This window comes from Protopterus annectens, chromosome 1.part1 (assembly GCF_019279795.1).
Source record: "Protopterus annectens isolate FY-2018-M chromosome 1.part1, PAN1.0, whole genome shotgun sequence".
NCBI classification, from domain to species: domain Eukaryota; kingdom Metazoa; phylum Chordata; order Ceratodontiformes; family Protopteridae; genus Protopterus; species Protopterus annectens.
In genome coordinates this window covers 275,556,225-275,583,221 of record NC_056726.1, presented here as the reverse complement: position 1 = coordinate 275,583,221, position 26,997 = coordinate 275,556,225, and the positions used below count along the sequence as shown (strand labels likewise).

Sequence of the window (26,997 nt, the reverse complement as noted above, 5' to 3'; positions counted from 1 at the left end):
GGATTGTTGAGTCCTGCACTGATGGGGTGCTGTTGTTGAGACAGATGAGCCAGTACATGAATTAGCTGAGATTAGACTTGTTACCAAAGTGGGAATTTGGCTTTCTTTTGCTGCCACTGCATATGGGATGGCTAATATCAAGGTTCTAGACCAGCAGTAGGCTGATGTGAAGAAGGTTCTTGGTGAGGAAACATAGGTATTGATGTGAGACAGTCAAGAATATTATCATGGATTTTTCCACTTCTTCAGCTGGTAGATATAAAAGCTTGAATCCTGTTATTTACAGTAAAATGTCAGGTCCCAAAATGTGGAGATTGAATGACCGAAAATATACTAAGGCTGAGATTTGCCATTTCACATAATATTTCCTTTCCTGTGAGGTATGGCAATGTTGAGTTGGTATATATAAGCCTGGAGGGTGTCATGGCTTGTCCCCCGCATCGGGAAGTGCAAGGAGCTTGCCCCTCTGCAAAAAAACAAGTTTAAAAGAGAAGATCAAAGTGCAATACTTTTGGCGATTGTAGTCTTCTTTCAGTGTTTCAGGACTCAGCATAATGAGCCCCGACATTCAACAGAAAACCCACCATTTACAGATACAAAAGTGGCTATAAGTACAGAGTTTTCAAATTCTTTTGCATGACATGCCCCTTTTCCCCATTTTTTTAACTGTGCTTATAAACGTTCATTAGAATATTGGAATCACTTACTGACAGACGTCTAGCACCTCTTCTTCTTTATTCTGGTCAAGTATGCATCCTACTGAGCCTGATGTGTTTTTGCCCATGAAGACTCAAGGACTCCATAGAGTTGGGCAGTATTGTCCAAATGAGAAGGTCCTATTGGAGGAAGTTGTTTGCCTTGATTATCTTTTGCAAATTATGTCCATTTATCTAAAAACCTGCAGGTTTGTACCATTAGGCAGATATTGTACGGGTATTTTTTTTTTCTTACAACCAGCCTCAGTTTTTTTATTCTCAGCTCACAAAGTGCTTTCACACATTTTCTATTCAGAGAAGATAAGAGTGTTTTGTTTGACCCGTGTATTGCCTTACCACCTGAATTCATAGTATTTGTTAGGATTTAATTACTGTGGCACAGAAAACTACCATTAATGACTGAGACTAGTGTAAATGAATCTCTGACCCTTCATCTGTCATAGACTCCTAGAATTTACAAGACAGGAACAGTCCATGCCATAATCGCTTGGCCACTATCTATCCTCATAGGGCACCTCCTTTCTCCTGCAAGGCAATACAAGTTAGATCAAGGGTGAATTTATGGGCACCCATTCAGTTGTTAGGGTTTACCTTAAAGGAAGTGAGGATGTCACTATATTTTATATGTAACAGAAGTTAATTTTAGAAATGAAGAAACATTGAGTAATAAATCTGTCCCTCCAGTGCATTGTATTTGTTTGTGGATAAAGATTCAAGTGTTTAGTTCAAGTGTTGATGAAGTTATTTATTTTGTGGAGATTTTGAGATCAAGGAGTGATGGGTCCTTAACACAGAATGCTAGACAGAAATCTCTATACAAGAGTCTGTAAGAGAGTTTATATTTGTCACATAGGATCTTTTACTCAGGTGATATTTTAAGTTGGGGACCTCTGACGTCTTTCTAACTGCGAGTTTGTTAGAATAGATGCATGTTAAAAAGGTATTGTTTCTCACAGACTGGTAGCCAAGTGCAGTAGAAAGAAAGGAGTATTGATTAGGTTCTTTTGCTGTCACAAACAAGTTACACACACACACACACACACACACACACACACACACACACACACACACACACACACACACACACACACACACACTCACACACTCACACACACACTGCATTGTATAAAACAGGATAAGAGAGACAGAGATAAGGTAAAGATCATTTGGGGACTACAGTCATTGACACTGCCTTACTATTTTGTTTAATGTTTAGGTACATTTTCTTAATTGTTTGTTTTTCTCTATTTTGTTTTCTTACTTTTCTTATTATTATTATTCACAATGTATCTGACTGTCTGCTTGGTGTGAATAGCATAGGCTACATGTAACACAAAAGCAAGCACAGACATTCTGCTTGTAGAACCCGAAAAGAGATTTTTGAAGGTCTCTTATCTTGTTTGACATTCATAGGGTTTAGCTAGGAGACTGCCAGAAATCTTGCCATTTGTACAGATCATTGTTTCATTCTGTTTTGCATCCTTAGGACATCTGGTATTATGAAAGGAAAACTTGTTAAAACGTTTAATAGTGAAAATCAAATAGAAGTGTACACATGGAATGCTGTTGAAATTGAAAAAAATGTTATGTTACAGTTCTAAAAGCACTGTTTAACTGCAGAAATATTGCCATTTTAGTAGTCTAATTACTGACTGGATGCAGTTTTGACTCAATTCTTAACTCGCTGATTTTAAACTGAGAGAGAGGATTTTACCACAGAAAATCATTACAGATGCACTGTCTACATTTACAGTGGCACTGTTCCACTGTGCTGTGTTTTTACTTTGCTGTCCTGTGGAGTCAAGTGTATTTAAGTAATTTTGAGGGGGCACCCCCCCCATATACACACACACCTGAGAAGTGCAGGGGAGGCTTGCCTCCTACAAAAATACTTGCTTTAATATTTTTCTTAGGGTTTAGCTCCTGAAGAGTTTGAATTGGAAAGTTGTGTCCACATCAGAGTGGGACTTGAAATATAGGTGAACCCAGCAATAATATATATATATATATATATATATATATATATATATATATATATATATATAATTGTACAAAACCAGATTTTGATAAAATATTTGCATTCCATAAATATTCCATTAAAAATAAATAAATAATTTCCCCAATCAAAATTGTTTTATCACTCCTTTCTTTTAGGTTGTACATTATCAAAAATTATATTTGTTTGGTTTGAAAGAAAGTACTTTTATTGTTTTACATTGTGATGTAATCACAGTAGTTTACTGACCTGAGACATTACCATTTTATACAAGATCTTTCTGCAATAATAGACTTTGCTGTTACGGGTTGTCGAGTTAAAGAGATTCTTACCTCAGTCTATGTGCACATACCTGGAGAACCCTTTCAAGTTTTACGTCAGTTTAACTTTTTTTCTTCTCCATATGTAACATCACACAAGTTTTCATTACACTCCATTGCACATTACTCTGTTTGCTTACATTTTAGATACAAATTTAAATATGTACTGATGTACTGTTTTTACACAACTTAATTGCATTTGCAGTTTATCAAAAAACGTGCATCCAAAATCATCATCAATATCCTATTACAACTGTATACTTATTGAGTTTGCACAATCACTGTTTCATAAACTTTTCAACATTTTAAGTTGTGAGTTATTTCCAACTAATAAAGCTATATGCCATTCACTACTGTTTTACTTTTGCACCATTTTCAGTTTTTCCAACATTGCCTTCTTCCCCATCACTCTTGTCCTTATTGTGAAGACAATGATCTGACACTTTCCATATAAGGGTAACTTCTACTTGTTCACTCAACATCTGTTCTAGTGCATTTTGCAATGCATCTGTAAACTGTGTCAGCACTGCACAGTCTCAGAAACACGTTCCCAGTTTCCCTTCTAACTCCCCCCGCACCTCTAACAGGTACTCTGAAACTAAGGGAGGATATTTTATAAAACACCAAAAAACAAGAGAAGGAAGTACCAGAAGGGGACGGTAGGATGACCATCAAACCACTTTATTCCACAAGAAACAGCAGTCAAGCGCTTTTGTCTAGTTAAGACTTCTTCAGAACTTCCATAATAACCAAAAACAACACTTAAATACATACATTCCAAAAGTCATATGATGTAACTGACCATAAAAATATATATAATGAAGTATTGAATCAACTAAAGAACTTTCATAATTTTATCTCAATATATATTAAACAATAAAGGTGGAAAGAAATAATAAAAATAAAAATAATGTTTAAGAAATTGTTAATATGACACAAAATATAAAACACATAAGAGCAATGTTAAAAATCAACCATCTACACTCTTTCAACTTCAGTAGTGGTGTAATAGAACAAGCATCATTGAGGCTGGGGGGATCCATCGCATTAAGCCTGAGAATCCACATTAATTCTCTTTTATATAAGTGCTCGTCTAATATAAAGCCTCTAGGGTCATGTAGAGCAAGTAGGAATCGACCCAGTGGTATGTTTAGATGTGGACACTGCAACCAATGTTGACAGATTTTAGAATGTAATTCTTTTAATATTAACAATAAGAACTTTGTGGTGGATAAACATTTTAATTGTGATTACAGCTGGGTAGTTTGTGCCGCCTTTTGCAAAATGTGTACTGCATTCTATATAGGGAAAACTACTTCTCGTAAGTTAAGAAATAGAATGCATGAACATGATGTTATGAAAGCTAAAACATCTAATGCTCTTTATCGACATATTATGCATGCCCCTGACCATAAATTTTAATTTGTTGTATAAGATTATATTATTAAAGATTTTTGACTTATCTATTATATGTTTTATATTTTGTGTCATATGAACAATTTTATTAAACATTCTTTTTATGTTTATTATTTCTTTCCGCCTTGTTTAATATATATTGAGATAGAATTATGAGAGAAAGTTCTTTAATTGAGTCAATATTTCATGATATATTTTTTATCGGTCATTTACATCACATGACCTTTGGAATGTATGTATTTAAGTGCTGTTTTGGTTATTATGGCAGTTGAAGAAATCTTTTAACTAGACAAAAGCGCTTGACTGCTGTTTCTTGTGGAATAAAGTGGTTTGTTGGTCATCCTACCATCCTTCTGGTACTTCCTTCTCTTGTTTTTTGGTGTTTGGTTGGATTATTTTACAAGATATTTTACAATCCAGTTGGTGGAATGAAAATATTTATATAAGCATTTCCATGCAGATATTATAAACCATTTTGATTTAATCCCATGCTTAGCTTCAAGCGCTGCACACTTCCTTCACTGCTGATCCCTTTTCTCTTACTCATGCCTTAATTCCTCTGAAATATACCGATGACAACTTTTAATGAAAATCCATAAGCACTTTTCCATTTTCCTGCCACTCCTGTACTTTTGTACCCCCCTGTATTGTTTCTGAACTTTGTTTTGCTATTATCTTTGCATTTAACCCATGTCATGGTTGAAGATGTAATTTTCTTTCAGCCAGTCACCTGGCTAGTCAGCCAGTAGCTAAACAAGTTTGATAATGCTAACAAGATGCTCACAATTACATGTATTGCATGTGCTTCACAGGAAGATGTCCCATTTCTCAAGTGAAGACGAGGCTGAATTGCAGTCCCTGCTTAGACAACTATTAAAGAGTGTGAAAGAGAAGATTGCTGGAGCTCCATCAGTAGAGTGTGCTGAAGAAATACTTCTTCATCTCGAAGAAACAGATGAGAATTTTCACAAGTGAGTATGGTTATTGCTGTTTCTCTTACTGTACATTTTTTAACCTATGCATATTCATTAATTACAGTTACTTGCTGTGTAATTATAGTTTCATAAATTCATAGGGAAGTACTAGGCAAGCTGCCCTTGCTGACCATTTCAAGCCTAGCCAATTTCCCTTTTGATGCTTGAAGTAACCTATCTCATTTTTGGTAGATTCACCTTCCCTATCCCATGATTGATAATTATATAGTACTCTAATGAGAATGGCTGGGATCATATCCGATCTCATATTTAATGTAGATATTGGAAGAAATGTGTGTGTTGCTTATTTTAGCAGGACAGGAAAGGGCGAGGAGAGAAATGCACACAGTATATGGTCTAGATGATCACTTCAAGACAGATGAGTAGATAAAAAACAGAAGTCTGTAGCTAAGACTAATTCAGGAAACCCTGGAGAGGACATATTGTGCGCTGGTGACATCCGGAGCTTATCCAAAAATGCACATGGCAAACTAATGTTTTCTAAAATGGGAAGGCAAACAGATTTTGTAAAAAGAAATGCCTTTGAAAGCAGTTGGAAGTTTATCCTGATGACTGAAGGGCAAGTCATTCTTGACTGCCAGTGATGATCTGAGTTCAGTACTTGATGTGGAAGTTAGTATGGCCAACCAAGGATGAATAAATCAATTAATATCTGTTCTGTTGAAAAGGAGATTATAGTGTGATTGTTCTTCCTGCAGGCACAGTTATGCACTAATCTGACATTTTAGAGGTAGAATGGATAACATGCCATGTACAACACCTTCACAAAAAAGGGGAAACTTTATGTATCTTTTCCTGCCCTTGCTTCTCTGATTTGATCACCCTCTTCCTCATATAGCAAAATGTTTATTGGCTGCTAGCAGTTTGGGCCTCCATGTAGGTACTTCAGAATGTGATGATCTGATAAAAAAGTGTTCCATAATATTATGTAGGAATATATGCCACATGCACTAGGAGGCTTTCAGGCTTCCAGCTGATACCATGCTTTTCTTCTTTCAGTTTTTCATTGCGGCATAAGAGCTTGGACTCAAAAGAGTAAACTAGGCTACTGTTCAGCCTTCATTGTTTTTATTTTTTGGTGAGTTTGCTCATTGTCAGTTTTTTCAGTGCTGACCACGTCTGACTACTAGACCCACAGGTATCTCCTTACGTCTGCTTCTTTTCCTTAAGATTTTTTGAGTAGTCTTTGGCTTCCCTTTCACTCCATTTAACATGCATGCCCATAGCCTGTTAGTCCACATCAACACCCTAAAACTATTGATCCTGTTCATTCATTCAGTCTGTCTGATCTGACATATTGGTCCTCAAGCCACAGCTCTGAGCTGCTCTGGCTGATTTAGTCTCTATCCTTGAACTCTTCCCAACTTTTAACCATAGTGCCCTGCTTCTCCCTGATTAAATGTACTCAGTGTAACTCTGTGGGTATGATTTTCTTGTAATGTGATGTAAAAAGCTTCCAACTGAAAGATTGCTGGAAATGTGGGCATAAGATTCTTCCACAGTATACCTATGATCTCTGGGTAGTCTCTTTGGGGGTAGCACATCTTAATGTCATATGCAATATCTGTGCTGCCTTTTGGCCCAGAGTCCTGTCAGGTAAGAGGAATAAGTTATTGTCAAAGGGCTCTTTCCTCTGGATCCAGAGCCAGTTAAAACCAAGAAGCCATGTGATAAAGTCACCAAGCTCAAGGACTATGAGTTGAGGAAGTGTTCATCAGATTCTTTGTCTCCAGTATTGACTCTTAAGACACTGAGACTCAAAAAACATGTGGCTCAGACCCCATCATGCACCCCACCATTAGATCTTAAGCTCTTGACTTCTAACACTATTCAAAACTCTGTCAAGAGAATGGAGTTCCCTGTTTCTAGACTCTCTTTGGCCCATTTTATAAGGTCTTTTAAATCAAATCCAAATTAAGATGGGGATCATTGCCACTCTGTTGGCTCTGAATCTGATTGGATCTTTGCACTTCACCCTGATCTAGGCTTCCTCATCAGTCTGTGCATCTGCTCCAGTTCCCTTAGATCCTTTAGTCAACCAGATCCTGTAGTCTGGGAATCTTTGATCCAGGTATCATTAGCGCCAGGGATTTTGGCTCTGACTCAGCTGACTTGCATCTGTTTAACCTAATGACAGAGTCTTGAACTCAAGGTATTTGGTGGAAAGCTCCACTAGTGTTATCAGAGATGTTGGCCTTCAAGACCTCGGTTCTGATCCCCTCAGTCAGTTGGATCTGAGGATTCCATCCGCGTCATTTTCATACTTCTTCCTTTGGATTGGTTAGATTGGTCCACGTGTGCAGTTTCTTCATATCCCAGAGAGGTTGGAATGGCTTTCCAAGCACCGGATAGCATCATTTCACTATGCAAGGTGAATCCACAGGGCCCTCCAACTACAGTTCCACCCCATGACTACTTGTCATTGGGTTTGACTTCACAATAGGCGTCATTGGTCAGATTCATTCCATAGACCCCAAATTTCCTGTGTTAGCACAGAGACAGTCCTATGAAGACTCAGGAGCATCATCCCCTGAGCCGCTATAGAAGAGGGCTTGCAAGGAGAAGCACCTAGACTCACCATCTGAGTCTGTCACTTCTGATTGTGATTCAGATGATGAAGAGGAGTCCCCACAATCCTCTCCTGAGAATGTTTCCTATGGAGAGATCCTGGAGCTCATGAGACAGGGGGATCCTGGCCAACTGACCCCCCCCCCGGCGATTGAGTATTGTTTATGTCCTGTCGAGCAACCCCTTCTGCTTCCTGGCTGGTCTCTCCTGCAGAAAAACTGGTGGAGTTAGCAGTGAGGAAAATGTGGCAGGAACCTGACACGCAAGTCAGTCGTCAAGAAGCCCAATAAGATATTTTGCTCCCTTAAGTACAAGCCCTTCCTGGGCAAAGACGCCCCTAGTAGACTTCATTGTCTTTGCGGCAACCACCAAAAAAGAGTTGCCAGAGGACTCTTCATCTACCCATAGCCCAGGAAGCCCTGGGCTGTGGATAGACTGCAGAAGTGGGCATATGCTTTCAGCTCCTTTGCTATCCGGGCCATAAACTATGCCATTTATATGACCAGGATCTCACTCAGCAAGCTTTATCCACCATGAGGAACCCCATTACACCAGAGTTGCCGAATAACTTCAAACCACTCTGTCGACAATGTCCAGTATCACCTACCTCTCCATGCGCCTACTACATAAGAGGGAGGATGGGATGCCAAGAACAGCTAGAGTAGGCATCGTCATGAAGCATCAAACATGGCTGTGTTTATGTGATTTTTGTGGACAGCTTTAAATTGTCCTTCAGAAATGCCTCCTTTGAAGGAACCACCTTATTTGGTTCCACAGTGAAAGAAAGGATTTAGAAGAGTGAGCGGGATGGTAAGACCCTCTCTGCTGTAGAAGTGAAGTTTGAGACTCTCCAGTGCACCATTAATAGGAACCAAAAGTGCACTAGATTATTCTGGTTTCATAAGTCTTGGTGTCAATGACTCCTGTTCTGATAGAGTTGCCCAAAGCAGAAGAGGCCACTTAGTGGACATAGACCCAGAGGCCGGAGAGGTCCACAGCACCATGGATTCAGTGGGCCTTTCTCTAACAAGTTACCCCAGAATCCTTGAAGGTTTGCGCGGCTGCTCCACTCTCAAGGCAGTCTGGGGAGTCGTATCCCTCTACCCTCATTCCTGATTCACCATCACACAAGACAGTTGGGTAAAAGGGATTGTATCCAGAGATTATCAAATTCCATTTTTGGAGTTTTCTCCACCCCCTCAATCCCCATTATTGGATGTCCTACCTAAGTGGAGAAAAGCCACTGTGCAAGAGATTTTCTCTCTTCTGCTAAAAGAGAGCCATCCAGGAGGTCCCACCAGACCAGTCAGGATTTTATGTGTGCTTCTTTTTGGTTCTAAAGAACATGGAGAGTGCCCATTTTTGGACTTAAGCTTTCTAAACAATTTTGTCAGTAAGACCTGCTTCCAGATGGTCTTGGTGCAGTCAGTTCTTCTTTGTCTTCAGAAGAATGAATGAGTGGGTCTGCTCTACAGGTCTCCAGGATGCTTACCTTCACATAAAAATAGAGAAGGAGTCCAGGAAATTCTTGCACTTCTGTGCAGGAGACAGTCATTTTCAGTACAGAGCCCTGCCATTTGGGCTCACCATAACCCCCATGATATTCACCAAATGCATGGCAGTAGTAGCAACCCATCTACGTGTTCAGGGACACAAAACTGTATCTAGAAGACTGGCTCCTGGCTGCCTCTTCCAAGGAGTCTCTTCTTCAACCAAAGGACTGTCTGCTTTATTTTTGTACTTCCCTGGTTATCCCTGTAAATCTAAGAAAATCTAACCTGAGTTCTACTCCTTGTCTATATTTTCTGGGTTGTCATTTGAACACAACCATGACTCTGATTTCTGTCTCTTACACAAGATGGAATAACATCATTAAAAGTTGCAGTACATCTTGTGCAATCCATTTGTCCTTCGACACATGTGGTCTTGAGAGTGTTAGTGTTAATACCATCTTCAGCTTTGAACATACAGTTACCATATGAGAATCCTGCAATGGTTGCTCCAACCTCATTGGTCTCAGAAGTACAATTCTGTGTCTTACCCCATCAGAATAATGCAGTTGTGCACTACTCATCTAAACTGGTGGCTTCATTCAGCACTGGTAGCTGCAGGCAGGCCTTTCTAGGTCCCCCTCTAGAGACAACTGTAACCACATACACATCCTTCTTCAGTTAGGGGTGGGGGCATTGTGAAGGGAGAATGATCCAAGGTTCTTTGTCCATCTCAGAGGTTTGTCTTCATATTATTGTTTTAGAGATGAGGGTGGTTCTCCTTTTGTTGCAGGAACTACAGGGCTGACTTCCTCTAGGAATGATAATAATTCAGATAGACAACTTGACTGTAATCTTGTACATAAACAAGCAAAGGGGGAAACCATATGCTATCTGCTCTGCTGCTAAGCCATGAGGGTATGGCAATGGATGAAGACTTATTATTTTCTTATTGCAACACACATCCCTGGAAGGTTCTGTGATCTTGCAGACAGGCTCAGCAGGAATCTACTCTTCCCTCACTGGTGTTCCCTAAATCCAGCAATAGCAAAGGCGATTTTCAGTTGCTGGGGTAAACCATGCTGCAGTCTGTTTGTTACCCCAAAGACATCAAGTGCCATTTTCCCCTCATCACTAACAGAACCCCAGAGAAGCTATGTAAAGTCTTTGGTCCCTGGAACTATTCTATGCATATTCCCCCCATTCCACTCATGACCACGTTCATACAGAAAGCCATTCAGTGCAAGGCCACAGTCATGCTCATTGCTCCATTTTAGCCCAGACAGATATGGTCTCCCCCCAAAACCTTACCTGAAGGAACTCCCTTGGCTCCTCAGTCCGATACCATATCATATTACTTGCCTGCCTCACCTGGAACTTTCCCTCCTGAAACTAACTGCATGGTTTCTCCATTCCGGTGAAGGCACAGAACACTTCTCTTCCTGCTGTTATATTACACAACCTTGCAGCTTCTCAGAAATCATCCACACATAAACCATATTGCAGTAAATGGAAAAGGTTTGCCATATGGGCGGAATCTCATAACAAAACCTTTCTCAGCTTCCATGAGGAATGTTCTGCGTTTTTTATCCTCTGTGTTTTCTGAGTCCAGTTTCTCAACTAGCAAGGTACAGTCAGCAGCTATTTAGGTTCATAGGATGATACTAGGCTATTGGCCCGGAGACCCTTATAAGCCTAGCCAAGAATTTTGCCCATGTTCCCTTAAAGTGAGCACCTGTTTCCCCTGTCCATCTTAGAGGTTTGTCTTCATATTATTGTTTTGGAGATGAGGGTGGTTCTCCTTTTGTTCTGTATGAACTTGGTCATGAGTGGAATGGGGGGAATATGCGTAGAATAGTTCCAGGGACCAATGACTTTACAGAGCTTCTCTAGGGTTCTGTTTCTCATTCACTCGTCCAGGTTCCTGTTAAAGAGGGCTAGAGAGTTATGCTACTTGACATGGAAAGGGAGTCTGTTCCACAGATGGGGGAGTCTTTGGGAGACAAATCTATCCCCCCCAAGTTCTAGTAGTATCACAGACTAGGTTAAGGCCTTGCGTGTGGGTTGCGCAAATGCAGTTTATCTTACAGATATGCAGCAACCCCATCAAACCTGGGTCTGAAATGGGCTTGTATGCCAGACACAGGTCACCTCTGAGCAATCTGTATGAGGCTGAGTGGAGGGACAGGGCTTTTAGCCTTTCTGTGTAGGATAGGTGTTTGAGACCCTGGATTTTCCTGTTGAGGAACCTTTGTGGTCTCTCCAACTGCTGCATGTGCTTGGCAGGGTACATGATAAAGGGGGCATTGTACTATAATGGGTCTGATAAGGGAGGAGTACATGGATGTTATGACCTCCTTATTCCTGGATGAAATACCCTTATTTATGAGGTGGGCCATGTAGAAAGCCTTCTGTACAACCAAGGCAGCATGGTGGTCAAAAGTCAGGTTGCTGTCAACCTGAGTGCCCAAATCCCTCACGACTGATCGCATGCTTAGTACATTGTTATTAATGTGATAATTAGTGGGGATGACATTTTCCCCAAAGGGGATAATGATGCATTTCTTGGCATTCAGTTTGAGGCCATGCTTCTGGCACCAGTCATTAGTTTGGGTAAGGCCCTCTTGGAGGATGTTAACATCACTAGGGGAATTTAAGACAGCGCCCAGCTTGCAGTCATCTGCAAACTTGGTCAGCCACAAACCTCTGGTTTTAACTTGCACCTCAGAAAAGTATATCCCAAACAGTATTGGCCCCAAGACCGATCCTTGGGGTACACCCCTTGTTGCGGGTCTACTGCTAGAGGTGGCTTCTCCTACTTTGACTGAATGGGTTCTATCAATGAGCCATTTAGCTACCCATCTGGCAACATACGAGTTGATGCCTAGCTGGGAGAGTTTATCTATTATGCCCGAGTGAGGAATAGTGTCAAAGACTTTGGCTAGGTCAAGGTAGGCCGTGTGCACCGTCTTCCCCTCATCCATGGCTTTGGTGACTGTTTCAAAGAGGTCAACCAAGTTTAACAGGCATGAGCTCCCTTTGACAAAACCAAATTGCGTGGGGTCAAGCGTTTGAAGGTTGACAATGTTCTTGTTTGTAAGGTCCATGATAATGCATTCCATGGCCTTGCAGATCAGGCTAGTTAGGTTGATGGGCCTATAATTGCGTGGGTCAGTGGACCTGCCACCTTTGTGTAGAGGGATGACAGTGGCTGTACTCCATTCAGCTGGGATGAAGCCGATGCTCAGGCTTTGGTTGAATAGGGTGTCTAATGGAGCTGAGAGCTCATGCCTGAGTTCATGTAGGATACAGCCAGGGATGTTATTGGGTCCCATGGAGACTGTATTTTTTGCCTTTGAGAGGGCATTAAGGACCTGCTCCCTGGTGATGAAGGGAGGGGGGCAGATGCTGGGAATGTCCTGTTTTACTGATGGGGGGACAGAGGGGTGAAGTTTTCACTGAACCTGCCCCCCATTGGAACTTAAATTTATTTTTGGAGGCACTGTCCAAACCTCCATTTGAGCTAACTGCATCTGCAGAAATAAAAATCTTGGAAAACCATACCTCTAGTGGCTATCACTTTGGCTAGGAGGATTTCAGAGCTACATGCCTTACCATGTTTTCCTGCATACATCGTATTACATAAAGATCGTATTACATAAATATAGGGTTACCCTGAGAACCAACCTCTCCTTCCTTCCTCCCTAAAGTAGCTTCTGAGACCCATTTTTCTCAGGCCATACATCTTCCAGTATAAAGGAGAATGCATTTTGTATATATTGGATGTGCTCTGGCAATTTCACTTCTACATTCACAGGACAGCTTCCATCAGAAGAGATGAACAACTGTTTGTATCCTTCTCACAAAACAAATAAGACCAAAAGGTATCAATGATTTCCTTGTCCATATGTTTGTCAGACTGTATTTCTTTCATCTACACTTGTCAAAATAAATCCTTGGCCTGCAAGCCTGAGGCTCATTCCACTAGGGCCGTAGCAACTTCAACAACTTTTTTTCAGGTCTCTAGCCTTAGATTACATTTTCCAAGCTGCTGCTTTTTCTTTAACCCATACCTTTGTCAAGCATTACAAGTTGGACTGTATTTCCAGAACCAGAGCATCCTTTGGAGCTTCCTTCCTGAAGGGTCTCCTGTCTTGCGGCCACCCTGGAATTACATAACTGGAGATTCTGACCCATAAGACAGACTGAATGAATAGGGTATGAAAGTTATGTGCTTAACATAACAATAGATGTTTTCATTCCAGGCTGTCCGATATGACAACCCACCCTCTTTCCCCCTGCCATTATCTGGACCTAAAAGACCTTTATCCAGAGTCAAAGGCATTATAAATGTGCGTAGGTTTAGGTGATAAATTAGATCTTTGTTAGTCAGGAAGAGCAGGGCACTATGGGTAAAAGTCGGGGAAGGGCTCAAAGTTGGAGTACTAAATTGCTCTGAATTGGGGCTTGAGGACCCATATGTTCAATCGGACAAACTGGAATGAAGGGCTCTATCATTATGGTAAGTACATAACTTTTTCATCTGTGCATCTGCAGCAGAGCCTTCTTGCCCAGCAGTAGGCACAATCTATGTGTTTATTGTTTAGGTAAAAAGCACATTGCCACCAAGTATTTAATTTATTTGGGGTTCAGCAGGGTAGCACACAACTCATGCTGAGAGAAACTAAATGATTTTTTGATGAAGGAAGCCCTTTGGGAGCAAAACCAGAACTAGGGGAGTTATCTGACTCCAGCACCAGGCCCTTGACTTTGAGTCTCTCCCCTTATTAGATCAGTCTGTCAAGAGGCTTAATGCAGTTGTCAAGTAGCAGGCCCCAGTTGTAAAACTAACTTCACCTGCAGATTCCAAGACCATGGAAACACTAGTCCAGTCACCAGTTCTGATGTTATAAGAAAGGTCCAGATTATTTTTTTTCTATAGATTTTATTAATGGACAACTGGATCTTTTTTAGCTGCAGTCATTCCAAACCTGTGTCTCTCAAAATTTTATTTCAAAAAACTTAAGTTCATGGACTAGCTATTTCATTCTCTTTATTTATTTTTTTTTAAACAAGAAATGTCTTTATTAAATTATCACTTATAACATAGGCAATCATACATTTATATAAGTGAAAACAAACCATATTAATCCCAGTTGCAAGCATTTTACATCACAAATCATACTGACACAATTCTAATTGCAAACATTCTACATCACTTATAATCTACCCAATCATTGTCAGTCAGACATTATGTAGCTCATTCGAGTCCTGCCTTCTTTTAAACCTCATTCATCCCCAGTATGTATTGTTCCCAAAATTCCATTTTTCCTATGTCATTTGCTCCTACCCTTTTCTAAAGATCCCAATTCCAGGAGTTTTATATCTGTTACTATATTCACTACTACTAGCACACTTGGTTTAGACTTGGATTTCCATTTTCAAGTAATTTCTTTTTTGTTAGCCACCATAATTTGACTCGGCAAGGCCTTACTATGTCTAGGGAATTCCAATTCTGTATCATAACTCAGAAAAATAATTTCCTTACTTTACACCAATTTGTTTACCCATTATCTCTGATAGAGTAGTTTGCAGGGACTCTTTGAAGTCTGCCAAATCATTACACTCCCAGAAAATATGTTCCCAATTACCTCTTTCTTCCCCATCAAACCTCTAACATTTGCTGTCTACCTGAGGAAAAATTCTCTGGAGTCTATTTGGGGTATAAAAGTATCTATATAAACATTTCCAAGTAAAAATCCTCGGTCTTCTAGATGTTTTTGCATGTTTGGAAGACAAACATATATACCCCATTGTTTCTTTGTGAATTGCTTATCCATTGTCTCTTCCCAATCCTTTCTAACTTCCTCTGACTAATTCTTACAGTTATCATCCAATATTTTATATGCTCTTCTAATTCTTTTTAACAGCAGCTTCTGTTGTAGATTCTACTAAAAACTGTACCAGTGCTGGTCTTTCGTTTAGGCTCCCCTGTTTCTTTCCCTTTGCCTATACTCTGATATCAATCCTTGATAGGGAAAGCAGTCTTTAACCTGCAGTCCAAATAAATTCTTGGCATTTTCCCATTTTGTTACCTTTCCCTCTTTAGTTATTTGCTCCCAATACCTTAGTTCCTTTGCAAGTTTCTCCAATAAATTCCAGCCCTCTCTAGCCTATTGTCTGTATCCCTAATAGCAGTCATCCCTATCGACAGAATCTCCTTTCTCCATTCCCATGTTGGCTTAGTTCCTAGAATACTTTCTGATACTTTGTTATTGTAATATGCTGTATGATTATTGTTATTTTCCTTAATTAAAGATCTACAGCAAAAATCCCAGTCTGCCCTTCTTTCTTGAGCTTCCCCCATTTCATCATCATCCCTTTCCACTTTGAATTGTAGGTTTCCATTTGTGCAATGTATAGGAGCTTTAATTTTGTAGCTCTGAACCACTCCTTCAAATCAGGTAATCCAAATCCACCTTGTTCTATTGGAAGAATCAACTTATCCCACTTGACTGAAGCCATCTTCCCCTCTCATATAAAATCCTTCTTCTCTTTATTAATTGCTGTCCACTGTCTGGTTGATAAACATATGCTTGACCTGTGTATAAGACTAAAGGGACTAAAACATTTCAACTGCTTATATCTTATTATTCATGTCCATGTAACAGGGATTCCCATTTTTCAGTTTTTGTATTATCTTTTCTTAAGTCTCTTCCCACATATCCTTAGCTGCCACACTGGAATAATTTTTAGTCCATACTTCTGAATACTTCATTTTATCATGTCCCCATAAATATGGATATTGCTAAACAATCCAGGTGTGGTTACATAATTTACCGCTATTGCCTTTGTTTTAGTTTCATTAATTTTGTATTCCAAGAAGATTTGTAACTGTCTCAAAATTTTTTGCAACAGTATAATGTCCTTTTCTATTTTTATCAGGTATAAAATAATATCATCTGCAAATCGAGCCAGCTTTTCTTGACTACCATACCAATTTTACTCTTGAATTTATCAATTTCTTATTTTCTTTGCCAGTGGTTCTAAATAACAAAGGGGAAAGAGGATGCCCCTGCCTGGTTCCTCTGCTCAAGCAGACATTATCAGAGAGGGAGCCTACCCAGTTTAATTTTTGTCTCCGATCCCTCATACAGCTTCCTAAACAACCTTATAATTTTATCAGGAAATGCAAATGCTTCCAATGCCATGCTCATAAACTCCCAGCTTACTCTGTCAGATGCTTTCTCTGCATCAAGACCCACCAACAGCATTTGTATTTTCTTACATTTTGCTTTCCTCTGGATCATCCATATTCTGTTAATGTTGTCAAATGTTTGCCCCCTTCCACAAAACCACATTGTCCATATCTATCAATTTTAGCATCACTTGTGCCATTCTTTTAGCCATTATAGGCATAAACACTTTATAATAGGTTCATAGGTAGGTACTAGGCTGTCAGCTCTAGGGCCTATACAAGCCTAGCCAAAAAGGTACCCTGGCTTTCACCACCCAAGAAAATTATTTTCCTGTGCCCCTGTCGAGCAGAGCCACAGAGGTGATCCCTGGGCTGAATTTCCTATTTCCCATCCAATCATCAAGATTTTTCTTGAAGAGTGCTAATGAGGAGCTTTGTTTGATATAGATATGTAGTTTGTTCCAGAGTATGGGAAGTCTCTGGGATTGGAATCTATCCCTCCAGCATGTTCTGTTTATTGTGGTGACAAGGTTTAGGTCCCTAGAGCGTGTAGCTTGGAGGGATTGGGATTTCTTTAAGTGGAGCATGTCCAACAGCTCTGAGTTTGATATAGCTTTGTATGTTAGGCAGAGATCGCCTCTGAGTAGGCGATATGTGACGGAGTAAAGCTGAAGTTTTTTGAGCCGGTCTGCGTAGGGCATCTGTTTGAGGTCAGTAATCCTCTTTGTGAGGTATTTCTGTGGCTTTTCCAGTGATTGTAAATGTCTTGTGAGGTACATACCAAAAGGGGCATTGTACTCTATAATGGGTCTAATGAGTGACGAGTAGAGGGGAACAATGACCTCTTTTTTCCTGTATGAGAAACCTTTTGTGATGAGGTGTGCCACATAGAAGGATTTCCTGACTACTGTGGCGATGTGATTATCAAAGGAGAAGCTACTGTCCACCTGTGTCCTAAGGTCTCTCATCACACTTTCGGTGTTAAGTAGACTACCGCTTATGTGGTAGCTCATGGGTACAGAGTTTTTACCAAAGGGGATGACAATGCACTTTTTGGCATTGAGCTTGAGGCCATAGCTTTGACACCACGCATCTGTCTCAGTGAGGCCCTTTTGTAGGATGTCCACATCATTAGGAGTTTTAGTTATGGCTCCTATTTTGCAGTCATCTGCGAACTTTGTTAGCCAGAGACCTTCTGTGTTAGCCTGTACTTCAGAAAAGTAGATACCAAACAGGAGAGGACCCAGGACTGAACCCTGAGGTACTCCACTTGTCACTGGTCTGAAGTCGGATTTGGAGTCTGCTACTTTCACAGTGTGGGTTCTGTCATTGAGCCAGTTGGCAACCCATCTTGTGATATAGGGATTTATACCTAGTTTAGTGAGTTTATCTATAATTCCAGAGTGGTGGATGGTGTCAGAAGCCTTGGTGAGATCTAGATAGGCTGTGTGAACCACCTTACCCTCTTTACGGCATTGGTGACTGCTTCAAAAAAGTCTATCAGGTTTAGGAGACATTATCTGTCTTTTACAAACCCGAACTAGGTGGGGTCCAGAGTTTGGAGATTACCAATGTCTTTGTTTATAAGTTCCATGATGATAACGTTCCATGGCTTTGCAGACCAGGCTCATTAAGCTAATGGGGTGGTAATTCCTGGGGTCCATGGTGGCTCCCCCTTTGGGGAGTGGGATAACCATCTCTGTGCACCATTCAGTGGGCACAAAGCCTGAGGTGAGGCTATGATTGAACATGGTGCTTAGGTGTGGTGCCTGTTCATTCTGTAGTTCATCTAGAACACAGCCTGGGATGATGTCAGGTCCCATGGATGCTCTGTTCTTGGCTTTGGAGAGTGTGGTTTTTACCTCTGCAGCAGCTGTGATTACAGAAACTTTGCATTCTTCCGGTATAGAGATGGACCCTTTAGGGGGTGAGAGAGGGGTAAAGTTAGCACTGAACCTATCTGCCAGGATGTTGGCAATATCAGTTGGTTCTGTATATTTAATGCCATTGTGCTGTAACTCAGAGCAGATGTGAGTGTTGCCATTGAGATTCTTGACATAGCTATAGAATGCTTTGTGGTTGTCTTTAGAATCAGTGGCGATTTGGTTTTCGTAACTAGCTTTGGAGGCTTTTATGAGTGATCTCAGCTTCTTACCGAGGCTGACCAGGGAGTTCCTCCAATCACTGGATTTTACTCTTTTTTGCAACAGTTTCTTTCTTCTGTTGTAGAGTTTGTTTATGGCAGAGGACCACCAGATTGGCTTCCTTTTTTTGGAGGATAGCATCTTGGTTCTGTTAGGGATAGCATGATCCATGCACTTGTGTAAGTGCTTATAAAATGTATTTGTGTAGGATTCAGCAGTCGTACCTCTGTTGTCCGTCTGCATGGGTGTTGTGAAATTTGCCACTTCTGTCTTAAGAAGTGTGAAGTTGGCTTTGGAGAAATTTTTTACAGTGGTTTCCCTAATGGGGAGTGGGGGCAGGATGCGGATGTGTAGTGTGATTAGCTTATGGTTGGGTCTGACTAATGAGGAATTGACCTCTGGTGTGGAACTCCGATCACCCATGTTGGTAATGACCAGGTCTAGGATATTGCTGCCCCTGGTGGGGGTGTGGATAGGTAGATCCAAGATCACGGTTTAGTATTAAAATGGGCCTGTATGAAGCTGGATCTGATGAATCTTTAACCTCTTTAGGTATTACAGCTACCACCACTTTTTTCCAGGATGTTGGTGGTACCTCTCCTCTTAAAATACTGTTAAAACCCAGATCTTTATCAGTTTTTCCTTCCAAGCTTCCAAACTTCCATAAGAATGCAGTCTGTTCCTGGGAGACTTTCCTGTGTATACATCACCATTTTTATCTCATCTTCTCCTATCCTGTTGTTAATTCAGCCTCATCTACCTCTAACCTTGACATATTTCATTATTTCATAAACATTTCCATTTGAACCTTTTCTTAATTTCCATATTTCTCTGCTTTATACAGACTTTCGTAGAATTTCTGAAATATTTCTAATACTTCTATAGGATCTGTTATCTTCCTTGTTATAGGCTCCCCAAGCTTGGTGACAGCCCTTTCTGCTTTCTGTTGTCTGAGTCGTTGTGCTTAAAGTTTTTGTACTCTAGAGTTATTATCAAAAAGTGGTTGCTTAACAACAATCTTTCTAAACTCATGCATATTATCAAGGTAATCCTTTATTTTCTGTTTACCATTCTGCAGTTGCTCCTCTTGTTCTGTGAGATTCCCTTATTTTCCCTTATTTTGGAATACTTTAACATTTGTCAGTCCCTCTAAATAATTCTTGTTACTTCTTAACCATAATTCCCTTTCTTTTATTTCCATCCTATTTTTAAACTCTATTTTAATTTTATCCCACTTCCTAGCTATATTTTCTGAAGAAATTTCTATCTTTGTTAGCTCCTGGATAATTTTCAGTACCCATTTCTTAAATTCGTATCTTTTCAACATGTGGGAAGACACCAGTGTCTCATTTTTATTTCCTTACACTGTGTTTTTATTTTAGTTATTATTGGCGCATGATCTAAAATAGTTATTGGATGCACATCAAGACCTTCAGTTAAATGTACATGTTCCTGTGAAATGTAAATTCTGTCTAGCCTAGCTCAGTTTTTGCATCTTGGGGAATAATACAAAAATTCATTCCAAACTTGTAATACTGAATTCACATCTTCCATGCCAAATATTTTCATAAATTTCTTCAGAAATTTAACCTCCTCTGATATATTTTCCCTTTTGGGCCCCCAGCCACATATTCACTGTTGCAAATCAAATTCCACCTATAAGTAATATTCCTTACTGAAAGCTGATTATTTGTCCCAGAATTTTCTTAAGCTCCATTATAGCGGTTTTAGGTGGAATATAAATACATGCCAGTATAATCCTCCGCCCTTGCCAGTAGCCCCTTAGTACTACAAATTTGCCATTAACTTTTCTATCCTTTTCTGTCACTATTGGCACTCCTCTTGCAATTAATGTAAGTACCCCTCTTTTCCTATCTCCAAGGTATTCTACTGAATATCCATATTGAAAACCTATCTTTGTCAAATTCACATGTTCAATTCTTTCCAGCTGTGTCCCCCTTAGTATAGCTGTTTGCACTCTATATTTTTAGTATAGTTCACTGTTCTTTCTTTATTGTATTTATATGTGAGGCCACTGACATTTAAAGACATTGCAGAAAACATTAGTGTGTTAAAAAGTATTCCCACCTTTTATGTATAACAGCATTTTTGCCACGGTGTTGCAGCGGTTAGCATTGTCGCCTCACAGCAAGAGGTTCTCCGGTTTGATCCTTGGCTGGAGTGCCTTCTGTGCGGAGTCTGGATGTCCTCCCTGTGGTCGCATAGGTTTCCTCCTATTGCTCCAGTTTCCTCCCACATCCCAAGACATGCTATAAGTGGATTGGACGTTCTAAATTGGCCCTAGGCGTAAGTGCGTATGTGTGCCTTCTGTGGAAGGTTGGGCGCCGGGCTGGCAACTCAACACCGTAAAACTCTACTGCCAATCATGAGCAGACAGGTGATTTTCTGTGGTGACCCCTAACCAGGAAAAGCTGAAAGAAGAAGAAGAAGCATTTTTGTTAAATGTCTAGTTCCAGCTTTTATGTTACAGACATACACTGTTTGACAGGTTGATCTTTTATATATTTGTTTCTTGTCATATCCATTTGAGCCTATGTCACATCTTACAAAACTTTCTGTTTTATTAAAAGCCCTCAAACAAAAAACAAAGACACCCCCAATACCTCCCTAAAACCTGTTAACTTAATAATAACATGCACAACTATGTACATCTTTAAGTATTGAAGTTTTAACCTCCTAATTAGAATACATGTTCCAAACTGACAGTCACACTCACAGACATAAGTTAATCTTAAAGAAAGGTTATCCGTGCTAAGACGCATAGTACAAACTGTGCTTCTAGTAAGTGCTGTCTGGTTTTGTCTTATCTTTATAGCTCTCACCTAGGTAACACTTGAATGCTTTCAGAGAACATTATCTCCTAGCCATTTCCCTTTATCAGGTTGTCTCTTGGAGACAAGAGGACCAGATACCAAACTGCTACTAAGCATACATTTATTTGCTAGAAAAAGCCTTATAATAGTCAATGTTCTTTTTCATTTACTTGCTTTCACTTAAAACTTGTTACTAAATCAAGCTAAAGGCCTTACTCCAGTCGTTTCCCAATGCAAGAATAAGAAAAAGCACACTATTTTTTCTTTTGTCTTGCTCTTTTAACCAGATTTTTTTTTACATTGAATTGCCTATATTTCTTAAAACTGAACAGGGAGAAAGAAAAAAAACAGGAACACCTGTTTACATTAGTATCCCCATTACACTTAAACATAACTATGAAAAATTAACTTTATAGCATACAAAGAAAGTCATGCACTATAAAAATAGTACCATTATGAAAAAAAATTATTTAACTTACAATTAATTTTCTCCCTCCTCTTCTCCTCTCCTAAATATTTTTCTGAACACTAATGACATGAAGTAGGGCATATGGTTTAGACTCCCCTACAAGTTTTACAAAGTCCAAAAAACGTCCAGTATTTCCAGATTTTCTTGTTCTTTCATGTTTCACAAATATAATTGTTGCTTTGTAATCCCACATTTGTCAGTTGCCAAGTTATTCCTGTTCATCTGCCTCTCCCATATCATGTCTCTGCTTCATTTCCAACATACTTTTGATTCTTGTGCCTTTTCCTTGTCTCAAGCAGTTTCTATTGAAACATTGGAAATAGTTTCACTGGCACAGTCTCCCTGTGGTCTTTATTACCAAAAGAACAAGAAGCAGAATCTCATTCTGTTTCACAGCTCAGTTTTTGCTGGACATAATTTTGTATTTCCTTCTTAACATGTACTTCATCAAAAAATGATTTAGTCCCTCCAGGGAAGAATATTTTGAAGATAGTTGGGTACAGCAGTTTGAATCTCATGCCTGCTTCTTGGCATTCTCTGAATAGTGGTATAAATTTACTCCTTTTCTGCCTGGTATACAATGAGTAATCATTCTCCATAAACACTCTGCTGTCTCCCACTTTTAGTACTTTATCCTTCTGCCACAGTTTTGACAGAATCATCTCCTTCTACTCGTAGTATTGCATCTTTACTGTTAAAGGTATAGATTTAAGTTTCTCATGGCCAGGTTTAGAGCATACAGACAATGTGCCCTTTCAATTAACAACAGCTGATGTGGAAAACCAGTCCAGTTGCTTATTTGCGCTTTCATGAAATTAATAGTCTGTTCCTTTTAGCTTCTCTGGTACAGCAGAAAATTCTCAGGTTTCCCCTACCTGCTCTGTCCTCTAATTCTATTATTTTTTGAAACATCTCTTGTGCAGTTTTATATTCAGCCAGCCTTTTCTTCATTTCGACATCTAATTTTTAGCAGTTTTATCACCTCATCTGAATACCTGTTTAATGGTTCTTCCATTTTTTCCAGCCTTTTTTGTTTGAGTTGATATACTCCATCAGTAAAATTGTGTCCAGTGTGTTATTAAATTAGATATGCAATGAGTTTTTAAAGCACTAGTTACAGCACTAGGTTTTAAGTTTTTTAAACTTGAAATTTAAAAAATGGATTATCTTGAAAAAGCCTGGTATTTATCCAGGTGAAAGCGCTTGATGGTATTTTATTTTTATTGTTTTACTCGAATAAAGTTTTACGTTAATTATCATTGATCGGCTCGTTTTTCTCCAAGCCTGTGGACTTGCTGTGTTTATCTGGTCTGGATCTTTACTAGTTTTTGATACTCCATCAGTGTTCCGTTTATTTTAATCAGGTCTGTGTGCAGTTGTCTTATACTTCCCTGTACATTACTGGAAGTCATGTCAGGAGCTTGCACTGCCTTTTACTGAACAGCTGCAGTACTTTTGCCATTCAGTGTTTTTTCCCTTACCTTTTTAAGATGATTTTTCCCTCGGGTCCTCTGTATTTCTTTTTTTTTTTTTTTGTGGCATCCAGGCAGTGCACTTACTAGCTAGTTACTGGAATCAACCCAGAAGTATAAATCCATTGCCTTTCTCTGCTAAGTTTCTGTTTTCATACTTGGAAAGCTAAAATTAAGCTGTTACTCAGTATACAGCCATCTTGGAAGCTCTATTTAATCCCCTTTATTAAGGGGTAAAAAGAAAGCTTGTGTCAGTCTCATTTTTCAGGTTTATCCCAATTGTTCTCCACTGACTGAGCCACAGCTCTACTACTCTGATGCAGATACTTCTGGCACCAGGTGAGTAATCTTATGTTCATTGTCAGTGTTCCTACACTCATATAAGCTGGTATTAATGCTGCCACAAAATTGGTGCATGGCATAAGTCTGCCCAACTCTGTATGTAGTACCAGCACAATATTTGGCTCCCTATCCAGAGTATCTGTTTTTGGCACTGGTATTTCCATTTTATGTGATGTCTGTTCAGTGAGCACCATTTTGGAATTGACTACAGCCTTTCTCAGCACTTGTACTATACTTGTTACTTTGACAAGCTATTCCGTTTTATAGGCAAGTTCATAGGCAATTACTGGGCTAGCAGCATTGTGGTTATTTTAAGCATAGTAAATTTCAACAAAGATGAGAATCGACCACTGTACTTCGCGTCTGTGAGGCAAACAGTTTAACCATTTTGCCATCCCCCAACCCCAACTTTGTCAGAGCAGATGCTTGTAGGGTTCACTTTGGTGCATCCTGTACCAGTCTACCCAGTGCCAAGACTCACAAGAAAACACTGAACAGTTTGTCAGTATTCACAGGGTGTTTCATCAGAAAGTCCCTGTTTCCAGTGTTGAGACTGTCTTGACAAGCTAAGTTTTCTTGTGGTCATCAGGTTGTGAGCCTGCACCACAGGAACTGCCAGCATCCTTTTCCTGATGTTGATGTTACCACAGGTTTTAATTTTCAGCTTTCCACTTCATTGACATCCATCACATCCATCATCTGGAATAGACTCCAGGATGGTGGTTGGCAGCCAGCAGACAAGCTATCTTTCAAATGTCTGGTTTTATTGACATTTCCTGTATGATTATGTTGCTTTCTGCTTGTATTGCTGTTAATTTTGTAGATGATTCCCTACAACTTCTTTTTTTTCTTTTTATTTTATATTTCATTGCACTTTTAGCTACTTCACTGTCTTTACCTCTTGGAGTCTCTTTGTGGATAAGGTGATCTGGGGTCACAGCACATTTCACAGGACAGAAGGAGAATGAAAACCTGGAGGTGCTATTCTGGTGTCAGATATGAGGTGCAGACCTCTTTGGAGCTGTGTGTTTTAAGAGAAGAGGTTGAGAAGTGATGGTATCCTGTTTTCTGTGACTTTGGATGTCATGTCAAGAGTTTTTTGTGTGTGTGTATGTGTGTGCCTTGAACGAACTATGCTTTAAACAAGTTTATGCAGTTTGTTACATTAACCCCAGACTTTTCCCCCGTGGAGTCCATTTTGGCAAAATTCTGGCAGGTTTCTGGTGGGTCTATATTAGAAGGCCAAACACTTAGGTGATCGAACACCTAAACATCGATCTTCTAATATCGAACCACACAATGTTGAACATCCCAGGGAAACACGTCCCTCAGCCACAACACAAAAAACATTACTTTACATCTAAATTAAGTTGGGGGCTTCACCCCTCCCAACTAAATATACCAACTCCGAGATAGCTCAACAGTAGGGAAATAGCAAACTCCGGCAAACGGCCAAGGGAACTCTTTCCCTGCATTAAATCGGCCGTTCGCCGTTGTTTGCTTTCGACGTTAGAAGATCGATGTTTAGGTGTTTTATCACTTAAACATTCAGTCTTCTAATTTAAACCCTTCCTGGTTTGGGACTGATTTGAGCCTTAGTGTCACTGGCTGTTAACCTCAGAGATATATTTCCTTGGCAGTAGTGCCATTGTTGCTACAATACTTCCTTTATCATCACCACTCTTGCTCTGACCTCTGCAAGAAGGGCATCTGAGTTGGAAGCTCTTATGGTGAGACAAACCTATCTCATTTTCCATTGTAACACTGTTTCTTTGAGAACTAATCCTCCTTTTATGCCTAAAGTGGTATCCAAGTTTACTTTAAGCCAAACTATCGATCTCCCCATTTTCTTTCCTAGACCTAAAATTGCAGGAGAAAGGATACTCCATACCTTGGATGTCCACATAGAGCTCAGTTACTATCTTGACGGAACTAAATCTTTCAGATCTTCAGATCAGTTGTTCATTTCTTGTGAAGGTAAGATGAAGGGACAACCTGTGTCAAAACAGACTATTTCCAAATGGTTGTCTAAGGCTATTACCTTTTGTTATACTCACCACAGCAAATTTATTCCAGGCATAGTCAAGACCTTGACTTCACCTATGGCTTTTTGAAAGGTGTTGGACTCCAGAAGTATTCCAGAAGCTGCTTCTTAGTCCTCTGTACAAACTTTTCCAAAGCACAATGTTTGATTCCTTATCTAGATCTAGTTCAAGTTTTGCTAGGACCATTCTCCAGGGACTGCTGGACCCTTCTCCTTTCTCCTCCCAAATATATAGTTAACTATATAAGTAGATTGCTATAGCTAAGGCTACTGCAGCAGTGATCAAACTTACCATAATCGTAGATATTTGAATGACTGCTGCTGCAGTAGCTACTTCCTCCCTCCATTCCCCCTTTCCTTCCTCAACCCCCTTTGTTTTTTTGGTGTGCTTTTTATGCAATGGTGTGGGCATTTAATTTTTGTTATTCTAGCATTGTCCTTTCAAGGCTCAGCCTACCCCTGTCTGCTGGCAGAAAAGCACTGAATGGCTTTGTGCCCAAACCTGTGTATTAGGCAGCTCAGCTCGAGCTGCTTAGGCATGTGGAAGGTGCCTTGAAGCTTTGGAAACTGTCCGGCTGTTAAATTCTTATCAGGATATAACCCATATGGCTAAGGCTACTGCAGCAGTGATCATTCAGGCATCTACTGTTATGGTAAGTTCAACTTACAGAACTGTATTTTCTCTGTTAAAGTTCTTTTATCTGTAGAACCCCCCCCAGACTCCCTAATGTTAGGGTTGAGTTCCTCAACCCCCCCCCCCCCGAACTTATACATAACCAGCTTCAAGATTGCCATATCTTGAAGAAAAGGGACTAATCTGAGAGATGGCATTCGTAGATGTAGTATATATAAGTGTACTTTTTTGATCATTCTGTTTCTCTTTTTGTGGGATTCAGAGTAATTAGTCTTGAAATATTACATTGTTACCAAGATGTTAACCAAATGGTACTTTCAGTGTTAAAAGGGAATCATGGCAAACAGGAGTCTAGTATT

The 26,997-nt window shown here is 39.8% G+C and overlaps 1 protein-coding gene across 1 annotated transcript in view; it reads left to right on the top strand.

Moving 5' to 3' along the window:
• Positions 1-5,261: 5,261 nt before the first annotated feature.
• LOC122814407 (protein broad-minded-like) overlaps positions 5,262-26,997 on the top strand; it is a 296,314-nt gene continuing 274,578 nt past the window's right edge. Inside the window, exon 1 of the mRNA XM_044086993.1 lies at positions 5,262-5,419. Coding sequence (XP_043942928.1) covers positions 5,265-5,419 — 155 coding nt within the window. The 5' untranslated portion in view covers positions 5,262-5,264. The remainder of the gene's footprint in view (positions 5,420-26,997) is intronic.